Source organism: Priapulus caudatus, unplaced genomic scaffold (genome assembly GCF_000485595.1).
Source record: "Priapulus caudatus unplaced genomic scaffold, Priapulus_caudatus-5.0.1 Scaffold533, whole genome shotgun sequence".
In the NCBI taxonomy this organism is placed as follows: Eukaryota; Metazoa; Priapulida; class Priapulimorpha; order Priapulimorphida; family Priapulidae; genus Priapulus; species Priapulus caudatus.
Window position 1 is genome coordinate 132231 of NW_014577594.1, and position 16096 is coordinate 148326.

Below are 16096 nucleotides of genomic sequence, written 5' to 3' on the forward strand. Positions count from 1 at the left end.
GCTAGTGGTACCGAGCTTTACTATTTTGGACCAATTATCCAGTGGCCCAGTATTCATGTGGCCAGTTTGTTCCTGAACCCGTGTTATAGTTCCTAGGAGCAACCACTCTCGCAACTTCAAAGCCTTCACATCACCAAATTTGTAATTAAGGATATTTCCGATATCCAACACCCAGGTCTGCTTCTACATTCATTTAGCTTCTCCTCTTCCAATCTATATAACTTTTCCTCGACTTTACCTATCTCCTACTTATCTTCAGTGCTTACCCTCTCCACCTTTTATCTCTACAATTTCTCCATCTTGTCTGTTCAGTTCCCCACATTCATTAATTCTCCCCCTCCTCCACCTTTTCCCCACTCTCTTCCTGACCACATTGCCTCACCCGAATTGTGCTAACCATAATGTATCACAAGTGAGAAAAAAAAGTCGCAGCATATATTTCGTTCGTTGTTTTCAATTAGTGTACCGTGAAAGATTTGTCGGGTGTACATGTGGATTGTCGATGCAATTCATCCAGTATTGTTTTTAGCGGGCCGGATAATTTTGCAGGGCGATGGATGGGGAGTGGTGGTGGAGGAAAGCGTCCGCCGCTCGCTGTGGACGACGCTGATCGATACCCCTCCTATGAATAGCCTGGCCCCATCCCTGTACCCTGGCCGCCCGTCCCGTTGTTTGTTATTTTATCAACTGCTGCTTGATGTTTCACTGTATACTATGTTTACGGATCCGACGCATTCAGGTCTGTGTATAAGGTTTACATGTCTACAATAATAGAATTAAGGATCTACGTATCCTAAACCTCGCACATTGAATTCGTTCATCGAACTGCGGTGTTGATATTCCCGTTAAAACTCGGACCAACAAACGTCTGCGAACTCTATCTGAGAATATGACCAATCAAGTTAGCTGAACAGTATCTGTTCCTCTAATTTGCGTTTCGTCGTTGAAACAAAGACAAACACGAACGCCGCCGCCCACAACCGGCTGTCCGTCGCAAGAATCAGCTTGTGCGGCCGTGCTGCGTGCGCTATTGCTTGGCCCAGTAGAGAGAGTCTACGCGCTCGACGCTCTCTCTCCGCTCCTCTCATTTGATCTCTTCCTCTCCTCCCTATCTCTCCCCCTCTCCTCTAGTCTGTCGTCTCTCTCCTATCGCTCCTCTCTCTCTCTCTTCTCACCTTCCTCGTCTGTCTCTATCTCTCTTTCATCTCTCTCGATCTCTCTCTTTTCTGCTCTCTCTCTCTACTTCTCTTCTCTCTCTCTCTCTCTCTCTCCTCTCTCTCGCTCTCTCTCTCTCTCTGTCTCTCTTCTCTCTGTCGTAGATGTCTCTCGTCTCTCTGTGTGTACGTGGCTCTCTCGTCCTTCTGTGTCGTACGTGATCTACTGGTCTCTTCTGTGTGTCTTGCCTGTGCTGTGATGTGGTGTGTGTGTCTCTCTCTCTCTCTCTTCTCTCATCTCTCTCCTCTCTCTCTCTCTCGCTCTTCTCTCTCGCTCTCTCTCTCTTCTACTCTCCTCTCTCCTCTCTCTCTCTCTCCTCGTCTCTCTCTCTCTCTCTCTCCTCTCTCTCTCTCTCGGTTCTCTCTCTCACACTCTCTCTCTCTCCTCTCGGGCTTTCTCTCTCTCTCTCTCTCCTCCTTCTCTCTCTCTCTATATATATCATACTATCACCATCTCTATCTTCTCTCTCTCCTCTCTCTTCACTCTCTCTCTCTCTTCTCTTCTCTCTCTCCTCTCTCTCTCTCATCTCCTCTCTCCTCTCTAAACACACACACACACGCCGCGCGCAACTCTCTGTTCTTCGCGATTCTGGTAGTCCTCTCTCGTCGTCACACACCCAACACAACCACGCACACGCTCTCTCTCGTCTCGCTCTCTCTCTCTCTCTCTCTCTCTGTCTCTCTCTCTCTCTTCTCCTCTCTCCTCTGCTCTCGCTCTCTCTCTAATCCTCTTCTCTCTCCTCTCTCTCTCTCTCTGCTCTCTCTCATCTCCTCTCTCTCTCCATCTGTTCTTCCGTAATACTATCTCTAGCTCTATTCTCTGTCTTCTCCTAGTACTTTCACTGTGCGTCAATCTTAGTTGGCCAGTATAGAGTTCTAGCTATCGAGCTCTCTCGTCCCCCTCTCTCTTGAAGTCTCATATCTCCCCCCTGGCTCCCATCATCCTCCCTTTTCCCCTGACCTGTCTTCTGTCTGTCTCATCTCCTCTCTCTCTCTCGCTCCTCTCTCTCTCTCTCCTCTCTCTTCCTCTCTCTTCTCTATCCTCCCTCTCGTCCTCTCTCTCTCATCGATTTCTGTTGTCGCCCGTCCTTCTGCTCTGCTCTCTCGATTGTTTTGGACACCAGCGCGTCTCTTCTTTATCTCTCTCTCCTCTCTCTCTCTCTCTCTCTCTCTTCTCCTCTCTTCTCTCTCGATCGCTTGCGTCTTCTCTCTCTCTGCTCTCTCATCTCTCTCTCTCTCTCTCATCCGCTCTCTCTCTCTCTCTACTCTCCTCTCTCTCCTTCTTTCTCGCTCTCGCTCTCTCTCTCTCTCTCTCTCTCTCTCTCTCTCTTTCTCTCTCGCTGTCTCTCTGCTGATCTCTCTGTGTGTACGTGTCATCTGTCTCTCGTCTGTGTACGCTGTCTTGTCTCTCTGCGCTGTCTCTGGCTGTGTGTGTGTTTCTCTTCTCTCTCTCTGCTCTCTCTCTCTCTCTACTCTCTCTCTGTCTCTCCTCTCTCTCTCTCTCTCTCTCTCTTTCTACTCTCTCTCTCTCTCTCTCTCTCTCTCTCTGTCTCACCCCTCGATCTGCTTTCCTCCCTTTCTGATTGTTCTGTCTATATCCGTTTTCTGTTTCTCTCGTATTATCTCTAGCTCTTTCTCATTCCTTCTCTTCTCTCTCGTTTAATCTGCCCGACGGCCGTCCGTTTTCTCTCTTCTCTCGTCTCTGACGCTCTCTCTCTTCTCCTCTCTCTCTATATCGACTCTTGCGCTCACCTCCGTCTCTCTCTCTCTCTTATCTGATCTGTATCACACGCTTCGCGCGCACAACAGACGGACGGACACGCACGCACGGCACGCACTCACGTACGTACACACACACACGCACCGCACGCCCACACAAACCACACCGTTTAATAAATAAATGAACATAAAAAACGCACATCTCCCGACCACATATTTGTAGCTGACGAACGTGACCGAATGTATATATAACTTCTCTGACGTCTGCGTCTCTCGCGCCTCTCCTCGGGTAGAGATTCCCGATATATCTATTCTCGCTATGGAATAATACTTCCCAGTAAACGGCACCAACTGTGCGAAAACTCTATCTTGTAGAGAAATTATGCACCCAATCCAAGTTAGACCTGAACCTATTGTCTTACTTTGCGTATTCGTGTTCTGAAAACAAAAGACAACACGACGCGCTGCCCAACCCCGACTTGTCCCGCTCGCAGAATCAGCTGTGCTGTGCCGGCCGGTCTGCTGCCGTGCGATCTTGTTGGCCAGTATATTTAACGAGTCTAGCTCTCAGCATGCTCTCTCTCCCCTCTCTCTGAATCTTTCTTTCTCCCTCATCTCCTTTCCCTCTCCCTCTGTTGTCGTGTCTCTCTCGTTATCGCTCCCCTCATCTTCTCTTCTCTCTCTCTCTCTCTCTCTATCTCTCTCTCTCTCTCTCCCTCTTTCCTTTCCTCTCTCTCTCTCTCTCGCGCTCTCTCTTCTCTACTCGCTCTCTCTCTCTCTTTTTCTCTCTCTCTCTCTCTCTCTATCTCTCTCTCTTCTTCTTTCTCTTGTGTGTACGCTGGCAATGTCCTGTCCTCTGGCATGTCTTTGTGTGCGGTACTCTGTGTGTGTTCTCTCTTCTCATCTCTCTCTCTCTCTCTCTCTCTCTCTCTCTCTTTTCTCTCTTCACCTTCGCTCTCTCGCTTTCTCTCTCTCTACTCTTTTCTGTCTCTTCACACGCTCGCGCCGCACACATCAGACGGCACGACACGCCAACGCGACGCACCGCCACACAAACACACCAGTCTTAAACTATAGTAAATAAAAAAATAAAAAACCGCCACTATTCCCAGACCCCTATTTTGTAGGTGAAACGCTCGCATATTGTGCCGAATACGATACTGAAACCGGTGACAGCACCTCCTGTTATATATAAACTCTCTGCGCTCTGCGTCTTCGCGCCTTCCTCGAGGTAAGGTTCCTATATCATCTCATATGATACTTCCCCGTTACAACTCGCACAACGTGACGCGAACCATCCTATTTAGAATATGACCAATCCAACGTTACGTGAACATTATCTGTTCTCTACACCTTTTGAGATATTCGTGCGGGGAAAACAAAGACAAACACGACGCCGCCGCCCCACAACCGTGTCCGTCGCAGAATCAGACTGTGCTTGCGGTTATTCGTTCGTCAATTGACTTGGCCCAGATATAGAAGCGTTTATCATAGCTCTCAGATCTCTCTTCCCCTCCTCTCATTGAATTCTTTCCCCTCTTCCTCGTATGCGGGCGTCCTCATCTCTCCCCCTCGATCCTCCGAGCTGCCTCTGATCCTGTCTCTCTTCTCTCTCTCATCCCTATCGCTCCCTCTTACTCCTCTCTCTCGCTCTCTCTTCTCTCTCTCTCTTCTCCTCTCTCTCTCTTCTCTCTCTCTCCTGCTCTTCCCTCTTTCTCTCTCGAGTTGTTGCGAGCATCGTCTCTCCTGCTCTCTCATTGTCTACTCCTGTGTGATTCCTCTGCTCTTCTGTGTGTGCTTGTGTCTCTCTCTCTACTCTTCTCTCTCTCTCTCTTCTTCTACTCTCTCTCTTCTCTCTTCTTCTTCTCTCTTCTCCTTCTCTCTCTCTCTCCTCTCTGTCCTACACCTCTCTCTCCCTCCCTCGGATACTAGTCTATCCGTCTCATCTGTTTCTCTCGTAATTCTCTCTAGCTCTTTCTCTGTCCTCTCTCTCTCTTCGCTCGTATTTGTTCTTCTCTCTCTCTCTACTCTCTCTCTTCTCGTCTCATCGTCTCACTCGCTCGCTCTCTCGCTCTCTCGCTCTAATCTCTCTCTCTCTCTCTCTCTACTCGCTCGCTCTTCTCGCTCTCTCGCTCTCTCTCTCTCTCTTTTGTCTCTCACACGCTCGCGCGCAAACAGACGGACGGACACCGCGACGCACGTTCGTAACGAGCACACGCAACGCACGTACGTACAACCTGCACACGCACGCAGCGTACGTACACGCACGCACCGCACATCGTAGTACACGCCACACACGCACACGCGACGCGCACACAACACACCACGGTTTTAAATAAATAAATCGAAAAATAACAAACCGCTCATCCCAGCCCAATTGTAGCGTGAATACCGTGAGCAACTTGCAACAACTCCTCTGCGCTGTGCGTTCTTTCGCACGTCTCTCATCGCGGTCGCGGAATTTCCCTATCTATCTCTATGTCTAACGACCTACTGGTGACGCTAGATCCAATCATCGTCGCCCGTCAGGAAATGCTGCCAGTACCATAGTGACGTGTCGAACGGCCGGGCGTGTGCAAAGCGCGCGGCTGCTAATCCAAAAGAAGACCACACACGAAGTCAGCGCTATGTAGGATACGAACAAGAATTTCTACTGTTCCAACAATAATCAGCTTTGAATTTCCACCAGTAAGGCTAAAACCGTAAATTATATGATTTCTTTCGCGTATAATTTATGTGTTAATTTATGCTAAGTACCACCATCTCTACTCGTCGTCTCGTAATTGTGGTATCATATAGCGGGGCTATGATTTGGGGACATGTACCCTGGGAGCCATATGTACTGGGCAGCTACAACGTGAGAACATTAGTGTCAGCAGGGCTTTGCGTCAATTCACTGCCATCATCAGGACACCCATTTATAGTAACGTCTTGGAATTGCTGGCACGTGAAGGTACATGTAAGTATTTAGCCGCAGGTCGTTACGGGAGCGGTAAATGCGATTTTCGCTAACCTAGCGATATCAGGCGTTATCCTTCGTTACTGCTGGACAATCACTGACTTGAAATAAAGTAGAACTATAAAACTTTTGAATGAACAGAATAGTTAACGTTGCGTTACTATACAATACTAAAATACAACTAACGCATACATACCTTACTTAAAGAATATCCTATATAGTCGGGGATGATGACAACGCAACGAATGACAAGAACCCATATACATTGACAAGATATTAACAGATTCAACACTGCATTTGCGGAATTGCAAGCGATGAACTTGGACAAGACAATATTTCCTTTTATTGAAAAAGCAGAACGATGCAAACAAACGGCACAAGAATCTAAAGGGTTTCCCTGAGAGGAAGCGATCGGCAGAGCATGCATTACCAATATAGAGAGCAGATACCACATCCTATCATAATGTCGGAATGCAAATCATCAAATACATCTTAATGATTTAGCAATATTATAAGTTTACATTGTTAAACCTCACATACAGCACAGTAGCTATAGGTAATATTCAATGATCTAGATGGTAACAACTGCCAGATTATACAATTATTTACGTGACTCTTATATCTTATAATTATCTACTTAATTTCCAGTGTATCTTCGGATGTCATGGCGCTTTACAGCATCAACAGAGTCAGGACGCTACCTGAGGACAAGTTTGTTGTGTTACATTTTAGTGATCCAGTAAGTTTTTACAATACCATTGGTTATTGAACAACCTGTTATATAGGCGTACGTGATCAGATGATAATATTGACTTCATTGATGTTAATTGTTCATTTATCTGGTGACATGCATGATGTATCACTAGAAATTCATAATGCATATCTCGTGATCTGTAAATAGTATATTAAAAAAATGTGGACAACCTATTACCTATGGCATTTTAAACTCGAGTGTTATGCTAAACAAATGTTTACTAATTGAAACGACTACAGTGACTAACGCTCATAAGGTCTATGTCTCCCTGGGTACTGCCGGACACTGCGGCTGCTGTTGTTGTTGCTGCTACTAATGTTGCTACTAACTGCTGTTATTGTTGCTGACATCATTGGCGCCCACAGGTCTTAAGAAAGTAGAAGCACAGAAGGATAAAATCCTCAGTGATAATAAAAAGCAAGCGCCGTAGGCGCGCTGCATGCTAGGGGGGTCTGGGGGCATGCCCCCCTGAAAATTTTTGAATGGTAGACGTCTGGAGATGCAATCTGGTGAGTCTTGCGATTGAAGTTGCGAGAGAGATTTAGGAACAAAATGTAGGAACAAAATTGTTTAACTCAAAATTTACTGGAAGCACTGTGCTTCCAGTGCTTCTATCTGTGGGTGCCACTGGCTGACATTATTGTTTCTTGATTGTTGATTGTTGGTATTATTGATTGTTGTTATTGACAACAGCAACCACAGTGTCCGACAGTACGCAGGGAGACATAGACCCTGTCAGCATGACTAACAAAGATGGTTGCTTAATTGGCATGATAAATAGGGGCTGCGAATGGATTGATGGGTTTGGTAATTCCGAGAATGGCATGGAGAGTAAACTAAGATTGAATTTGAAAACTGAAATTGGGTATTGATTCGGAGAGGCCGAAACGAGGGGTATTTCCCACAACATAGATATTTGTTGTATGAATAACACTTCATACACGAGGTCTATATACATGGAGTTCGGCAACTATATTTAAAATACAGTGTTGTTATCTGATGGGTGACAGACCGTTGCCTTCATGTTAATTACAAAATTTTGTAAGAGCGGAAGGCATGAAATAGTATTTGCTATCCCGTAGAGCATACAACAACTATGTCAGTGATGTGTTGGATCGGCTACTGCAGCATGCATTCACACCAGATGTTGTGTTTGTGAACAGTGGTGTGTGGGACCTGACAAGGTGAGTGTTGTAGTGCAGTGTGTACAATAACATACCAGGAGCATGTCACTCATTATAGTACATACAATCATAAACTATGAAAAACCTGCTCATAATTATGTTCAAAAAACTTAGATTCAAACGGTAAAACTGACGCCAATTTAGGAATTGTACAGCTTCACTTTCCTTCCTATATAGCTTGTGGATAATTTGATTTTTGCGCTCTCACGAAACTATTTAGCATTAAGTTATGGGTATAGGTTCTCTTTGCTAACAATACATACTGGATGCAATCACAGACATACGTCGAGTGCTCTCTGTGCATATTATTTTAACTAGGTATGAAACAGTCATGGTGCCGCAAGAGTATGCACTACTATCACATCCTGATTGACCTCTCATATGTGTAACAAATCCTTGCATATTTTCACTGTGAGTGACTTTGTAGACACAAGTGTTGCCAAAGCCTACAAGGCAGTAGCTAGGGGGGAGGTGCAAGGGGGCAGTTGCCCCCCCCCCCCCCCCAGAGAAATGTAGATATGTACATTACATATGGTCAATGGCGGTTACCTTCCCAGAACACCACTCGCACGTAGCTTTGCTCTCCCCAGGCAAAATGTATTAGCTACGCTCCTGGCCTACCTACACCCTTCATACAGCTTTTATATGCATACATCTGCTTTAATCGTAAAATCCATCCACAGGTATGGTAGAGGAGAGACAGTATTTAAAGAGTACCTGGCAAATTTGCACAGATTGTTCCAGCATCTTAACAGATTACCGGAGGAAACTCTGGTGATATGGAACACCACGCTGCCCGTGTCAGATAACATCAAGGGTAAGGTTGCCATGGCAACGGCATTATATGTTGAACGTCACCACAAACATCGCCATCCTACCTGGATAGTCTTATCATATCAATGTTTCTTTAAACTTAAAAAAAAATTTGATTGTCGTAAAAATCATAATATTACTTTTTTTATGTCGTGTGTTAATGCGTTCTAGCATTACTCTCAGCTGGCTACGTAAACTGATGAGGGCTGCAAACTTTTTTTGGATGACTGGCTGTTTTACCGTGGCATGCTGTGTTTTTAATGCTAACCATAGTGAATACGTGGTGGCGGTGGCGATATCAGCAGTAGTGGTGGTAGCATATCGACAGCAGCGATCATTTGTGTGTTTTGTCATGTTATATGTGATTTCATAGTAAACGTGAGAACAATATCTAGGGCTCGGGTAGGTCGATTTAAAGGCGTTTGTTCTGCATATAATTCTGCTTTAAAATGGATAAACCTCGCAACAAAAAGCCTATATAGATCTACTGTGAGCATACTTGCAATGTGCAAACATCACGAAATGTTCTCATTGAGCCAGAGAAGTGCTACAAACATTGGAATTTTCAAATTCGCGTCAGACGCAGTAATGTCACAGCTAGCAGTAGCCCTACGCTAGCGCAAATAGTTCCTGGAACGAAAACACTATATTTGTTTCCTGATTGCATAGGTAATATAGATAACGATATGATTTAAACAAATTTCACAATTTTGTACTGAATATAAACATCGAATAATGAATTATAACTTGTCTTATCATAGAAAGGAACTGTTAATGAATCGAGCCGATTGCTCCGCTCTGTCCTGGATGTGTAAACATCACTGTGGTGCTACTTTCGTAAGAGAAGTTGTTTCGTTTAGATTTTGAGAAGAAATGTTATGAAAGTAGCAATACAAATGAGTTGTAGTGAATTTTTGCAGCATAGACGAGCTCACAGTAGGTATATATATGCATCTAGCTGCGAGGTTTATCCACGTTAAGCACCTGAAATACAATGGTCCCTTCGTCATGTATCTAAGAGACGTGTCACGTGGCAATGTGCGAGGTTTATCCACTTTAAAGCCCAGCACACACGTGAGTTATTTTACTCAAATAAAATGACGCACGAGTTATTTTACTCGCGTGTGCAGCGGATTTTCGTTGAGTAATTTGACTCATGCGTCATTTTACTTGAGTAAAATAACTCACGTGTGCGCCGGGCTTAAGGATTCATCATCACCACTCCAAACAGCCTACTCAAGCATCGATTCTGACCATTCGCAACTTCATCTGTCATCTCTTCCAATTTATCGAATTGTTTGTGTTTGATTCTGTCCCAAACACACTTACAGCTTGTACATACATGTGCATAGAGAAAAATCAGTTATGGACAGCTCTGTGCCCATGTGTGCACTTGTTGAGTGCGTGACACGACCCCCTTAAATGAGGTCGTATCTGCAGCAAGTCAACCCAGCATTTTTATAGACGGGTCAGTAGGTAAGGTAAGTATTTGTTTTTGGCCATTTGGGCCGCACACGTTGTATAGTTGCATACACACTAATTAACCAAATAAAAGCAATTAAAAAAAACTTCTCAAGCAAAGAAAGAAAATTCCCTGTCGGGTTAAGAAAATCACGTTGAGGCTTGCGCTGTACATGGGAAGTAAGTAACTCCTCGTGGCGTGACCCTCGTGGCGTGACCTTCGTCGCCCTTCGCCGTGACGCTCTCACTGTTTCGCAGGCGGATTTCTGCTGCCGGAGATTCAGCAGCTGAGCCTGATGCTGCGATACGACGTACTGGAGGCAAACTACGTCACCATGCAGATTGCCGACTCGTACGGCTGTGACATTCTTGACCTTAGTCACAGCCTACGCAGTATGATGCACATGAGGCGCGACGACGGCATACATTGGAACAACGTTGCGCACAGGTACGCGGTGGAGTAGTAAAAAGTAGTAATTGCAGCAGTAAGACAGTTAAACCTGCTAGCAGAGTAGTACATCACACAACCAGGTACCGTAGTGAGCGCACCGGCCGTGCCGGGGCTGGAGGTGTTAGAGTAAGTAGTGAGTGTGAGCGCAATGTCCATAAAACAGTTAACCTGCTAGCAGAGTAGCTAATCACACACAGGTACGAGTGTGAGCGCGCACGTGCGGGGGCGGAGGAGGGTTATGTAGAGTTAAGTAAGTAAGTGACGCGAGTAAAGACAGTTAAACCTCTAGCCAGATTTATAGTACATCACACACATGGTACGAGCGACTGCGCGAACGGCGCGGGCGGCAGGAAGGTAGGTAAGTAGCAGTAAAGTAAGTGAGTTGACGCGAGTAAAAGACAGTTAACCTGCTAGCAGAGTGTACATCACACACAGGTACGACGTGGAGCTGCTCCTGCCGCGCGGTGGGACGGAGGAGGGGTATAGTCGTAACAGTAGTTGACGTGAGGCGAGTTAAAGACAGTAACTCGTAGCCAGAGTTAGTACCATCACACAACAGTACGAGTGAGCGCGCGCTGTGCGGGCGGCGGAGGACGGTAGTAGAGTAAGTTAGTAGTGAGCGAAGCTAAAGGGACGTTAAACCTCGCTCGCAGAGTAGTACATCACAACACAGACGATTTGAGTCCGTGAGCGCGCTGCGGTGCGGGGGGCGGAGGAGCGTAGTAGAGTAAAGTAGTAAGTGACTGCGCAGTAAAGATAGTTAACCTGCCCTAGCAGAGTAGTACATCACACACGAGGTTACGAGTGACCGGCGCGCGCGTGCGGGGGCGGAGGAGCGTTAGTCTAGAGTTAAGTAGTAAGTGAGCGAGTAAAGACAGTTAACCTGCGTATCAGAGTAGTACATCACACACAGGTACGAGTGAGCGCCGCCGCTGTGCGGGCGGGGAGCGAGGTGTAGAGTAAGTAGTAAGTTGATGCGAGTGGCAGAAAGACCAGTTAACCTGCCTAGCAGAGTGAGTACACTCACACACAGGTTATGACGCGATTTGCAGCGCGCTGTGCGGGGGCGGAGGAGGTAGTTAGAGTAAGTAGTAACGTTGAGCGAAGTCAAAGACAGTTAAACCTGCTAGCAGGAAGTAGTACTCACACACAGGTTACGAGTTGATGCGCGCACTACGGCGCGCAGGGCGGGAGGGAGGTAGTAAGTAAGTAGTAAGTGAGCGAGTAAGACAGTAACTGCTAGCAGCAGCTAGTACTCACACACAGGTACGAGTGAGCGCGCACGGGCGGCTGGGGGCGGAGGAAGGTAGTAGAGTAAGTAGCTAAAGTGCAGGCGAGTTATGAGCAGTTAACCTGCTAGCAGAGGTAGCTACATCACACACAGGTCGACGATGATGCGCACACGCTGCGGGGGCGGTAGGAGTAGTTAGAGTAAGTAGTGAGTGAAGCGAGTAAAGACAGTTAACCTGCTAGCCAGAGTCAGTACATCACACACATCACGGTGACGCGTCGGCGCCACATGGGCGCGGGGGGCGGAGGAGGTAGTAGAGTAAGTAGGTGATCGTGAGTGAGTAAAGACAGTTAACTGCTAAGCAGTAGACGTACATCACACACAGGTATGAGCTGAGCGCGCGCGCGGGGCGGGGAGGTGGGGGGGGTAGAGTAAGTTACGTAAGTGACGCGAGTAAAGACAGTTAACCTGCTAGCAGAGTAGTACATCACACACAGGTACGAGTGAGCGGCCGCGCGTGCGGGGGCGGAGGAGGTAGTAGAGTAAGTAGTAAGTGAGCGAGTAAGAACAGTTAACCTGCTAGCAGAGTAGTACATCACACAGAGGTATGACAGTGAGCGCGGCGCGTGCGGGGGGGTGGAGGAGGTAGTAGAGTAAGTAGTAAGTGAGCGAGTTAAAGACAGTTAACCTGCTACAGAGTAGTACATCACACACAGGTACGAGTGAGCGCGCGCGTGCGGAGCGGGCGGAGGAGTAGTAGTGAGTAAGTAGTAAGTGAGCGAGTAAAGACAGTTAACCTGCTAGCAGAGTAGTACATTCACACACAGGTACGAGCGAGCGCACGCGCGCGGGGGCGGAGGAGGTAGTAGAGTAAAAGTAGTAAGTGAGCGAAGTAAAGACAGTTAACCTCCTAGCAGAGTAGTACATCACACACAGGTACGAGTGAGCGCCCCTCGCGGGCGGGGGCGGAGGAGTAGTAGAGTAAGTAGTGAGTGAGCGGACGTAAAGACAGTTAACGCCTGCTAGCAGAGTAGTACATCCACACACAGGTACGAGCGATGCGCACGCGCGGGGGCGGGGGAGGTGGTAGTAAGCAGTAAGTAGTGATGTGAGCGAGTAAAGACAGTTAAACCTGCTAGCAGAGTAGTACATCACACACAGGTACGAGCGACGCGCGCCGCGGCGGGGGGAGGAGGTAGTAGAGTAAGTAGTGAGTGAGCGAGTAAGACAGTTTAACCTGCTAGCAGAGTAGTACCATCAACCACTAGGTACGATCTGTCGAGCGCGCAGCGCGCGCGCGGGGGTGGAGGAGGTAGTAGGAAGTAAGTAGTGAGTGAGCGAGTAAAGACAGTTAACCTGCTAGCCAGAGTAGTACATCACACACAGGTACGAGTGCAGCGCGCGACGTGGCGGGCGGAGGAGGTAGTAGAGTAAGTAGTAAGTGAGCGAGTAAGGACAGTTAACCTGCTAGCAGAGTAGTACATCACACACAGGTACGATGTGGGCGCGCGCCGGGGCGGAGGAGGTAGTAGAGTAAGTAGGGAGTGAGCGAGTAAAGACAGTTAACCTGCTAGCAGAGTAGTACATCACACACAGGTACGAGTGAGCGCGCGCGGGCGGGCGGAGAGGTAGTAGAGTAAGTAGTAAGTGAGCGAGTAAAGACAGTTAACCTGCTAGCAGAGTACCTACATTCACACACAGGTACGAGTGAGCGCCGCGCGCGCGGGGGCGGAGGAGCGGTGTAGTAGAAGTAAGTAGTAAGTGAGCGAGTAAGGACAGTTTAACCTGCGCTAGCAGAGTAGTACATCACACACAGGTATGACGCGACACGCGCGCGCGGGGGTGGAGAGTGTAGTAGAGTCAAATAGTAGTGAGCGAGTAAAGACAGTTAACCTGCCTAGCCAGAGTAGTACATCACAACACACAGGTACGACGTGACGCGTTCAGCGTGCGGGGGGCGGAGGAGGTAGTAGAGTAGTTAGTAAGTGAGCGAGTAAAGACAGTTATAACCTGCTAGCAGAGTAGTCACATCACACACAGGTACGATGAGCGCGCGCGCGCCGGGTGGGCGTGAGGGTGGTAGTAGAGTAAGTAGTAAGTGAGAGCGCCAGTAAAGACAGTTAACGCTGCCTAGCCAGAGTAGTACATCACACACAGGTACGATGGAGCGCCGCGGCGCGGGGGCGAGAGGAGGGTAGTTAGAGTAAGTGATGTTGAGTGAGCGAGTAAAGACAGTTAAGCCTGCTAGCAGAGTAGTACATCACACACAGGTCACGAGCTGAGCGGCTACGCGCGGGCGGTGCGGGGACGGTGGTCCAGGTAGAGTAAGTAGTTGAGTGAGCGAGTAAAGCACAGTTAACCTGTAGCGAGTCCAGTAGTTACATCCACAACAAGCGTATTGAGCGGATGCACGCGCGCGGCGGTGGTGAGAGGAGGTCAGTGAGAGTAACTAGTAAATGAGCGAGGAAGACAGGTTAACCTGCTAGCAGGAGTAGTACATTCACACACAGGTACGAATGAGCGCGCTGCCGCGCGGGGCGGGGGGAGGTGGTAGAGTAAGTAGTAAGTGAGCGAGTAACAGACAGGTTAACCCTGGCTAGCAGACGCAGTACAATCACACACAGGTATGACGCGGCGCACGGCGGGGCGGCGAGGTGTTAGTTAGAGTAAGTAGTGATCCAGGTGAGCGAGTAAAGACAGTTAAACCTGCTAGCAGAGTTAGTACATCACACAACAGGTTACGTGTGAGCGCAGCTCTCGGGCCGGCGGGGGGCGGGGGAGGTCCGGTATGTAGAGTAAGTAGTGATGTCGAGCCGAGTAAAGACAGCTTAACCTGCTAGCAGAGTAGTACATCACACACAGGTACGAGTGAGCGCCGCGTGCGGGGGCGGAGACGGTCAGTACAGTAAGTAGTGAGTGAGCGAGTAAAGACAGTTAACCTGCTAGCAGAGTAGTTACATCACACACAGGTACGAGCGAAGGCGCGCGCGTGGGGGGCGGAGGAGTAGTTAGCGTAAGTAGTGATGTGATGCGCGTAAAGACAGTTAACCTGCTAGCCAGAGTAGTTACATCAACACACAGGTCGACGACGCCGCGCGCGTGCGGGGCGCTGAGGAGGTAGTAGAGTAAGTAGTGAGTGAAGCGAGTAACAGGACAGCTTAAACCTGCTAGCATGAGTAGTACAATCACACACCAGGTACGAAGCTCGAGCGCTGCCGGCTGTGGGTAGGGCGGAGGAGGAGTAGTAGAGTAGTAGTGAGTTGAGCGAAGTAAGACCAGTTAACCTGCTAGCCAGAGTAGTCATCACACACAGGTACGAGCGTCGCCGTGCGCGGCGGGCGGGTGCGAAGGAGGGGTAGTAGAGTACAGTAGTGGAGTGAGCTGAGTAAGTAAGACAGTTACCTGTCTAGCCAGAGTAGTACATCCACACCAGGTACGACGCGAGCGCCACATGCCGGCGGGGGCGGAGGACGGTAGTAGAGTAGTATGTGAGTTGGCGAGTAAAGACAGTATTAAACCTCCCTCAGACAGAGTAGTACATCACACACAGGTTACGAGCGGACGCGCAGCGCGCCCGGGCCGGTGTGAGGCGAGGTAGTAGAGTAAGTAGTGAAGTGAGCGTAGTAAAGACAGTTAAACCTGCTAGCAGAGCTAGTACATCACACACCAGGTACGAGTGATGCGGCGCGCGTCGGGGGCGGGAGAGCGTTAGTAGAGTAAGGTAGTGACGTGAGCCGAGTAAAGACAGATTAACCTGCTACAGTAGGTAGTACATACACACACAGGTACGAGCTTGAGCGCCGCGGCGGGGGTGGAGGACGGTAGTAGAGTAAGTAGTGGGGATGAGCGAGTAAGACAGTTAACCTGCCATGAGCAGGAAGTAGTACATCACACACGTAGTACGAGTGAGCGCGCGGCGGCGGGAGGGAGAGATGTGGTAGATCGTAAGTTAGTGAGTGAGCGAGTAAAGACAGTTAAACCTGCTAGCAGAGTAGTACATCACACACAGTTACGCAGTGAGCGCTGCGCGGCGGGGGCGGGGGAGGTGGTAGCTAGAGTAAGTAGTATGTGACTGCGAGTAAAGACAGTTAACCTGCTAGCAGAGTAGTACATCCACACAGGTACGAGCGTAAGCAGCCTGACGTCGCGCCGGGGGTGAGGAGGTAGCTAGAGGTAATAGTTGTGAGTGAGCGAGGTAAAGACAGTTAACCTGCTTAGCTAGAGTAGTTACATCACACACAAGGTCACGTGAGCGCAGTGTGCGCTAAGCTTACTCGCGTGCGGGGGCGGAGGAGGGTAGTAGAGTAAGT

The 16096-nt window shown here is 48.5% G+C and overlaps 1 protein-coding gene across 1 annotated transcript in view; it reads left to right on the forward strand.

Moving 5' to 3' along the window:
• The window catches only part of LOC106811378 (PC-esterase domain-containing protein 1A-like), a gene marked incomplete at its 3' end in the record, with an annotated part of 29905 nt that overhangs the window by 8646 nt on the left and 5163 nt on the right, over positions 1-16096 (forward strand). The window contains exons 5-7 of the mRNA XM_014814964.1: positions 7729-7830; positions 8514-8647; positions 10363-10552. Of these exons, the coding sequence (XP_014670450.1) occupies positions 7729-7830; positions 8514-8647; positions 10363-10552 (426 nt within the window). The remainder of the gene's footprint in view (positions 1-7728; positions 7831-8513; positions 8648-10362; positions 10553-16096) is intronic.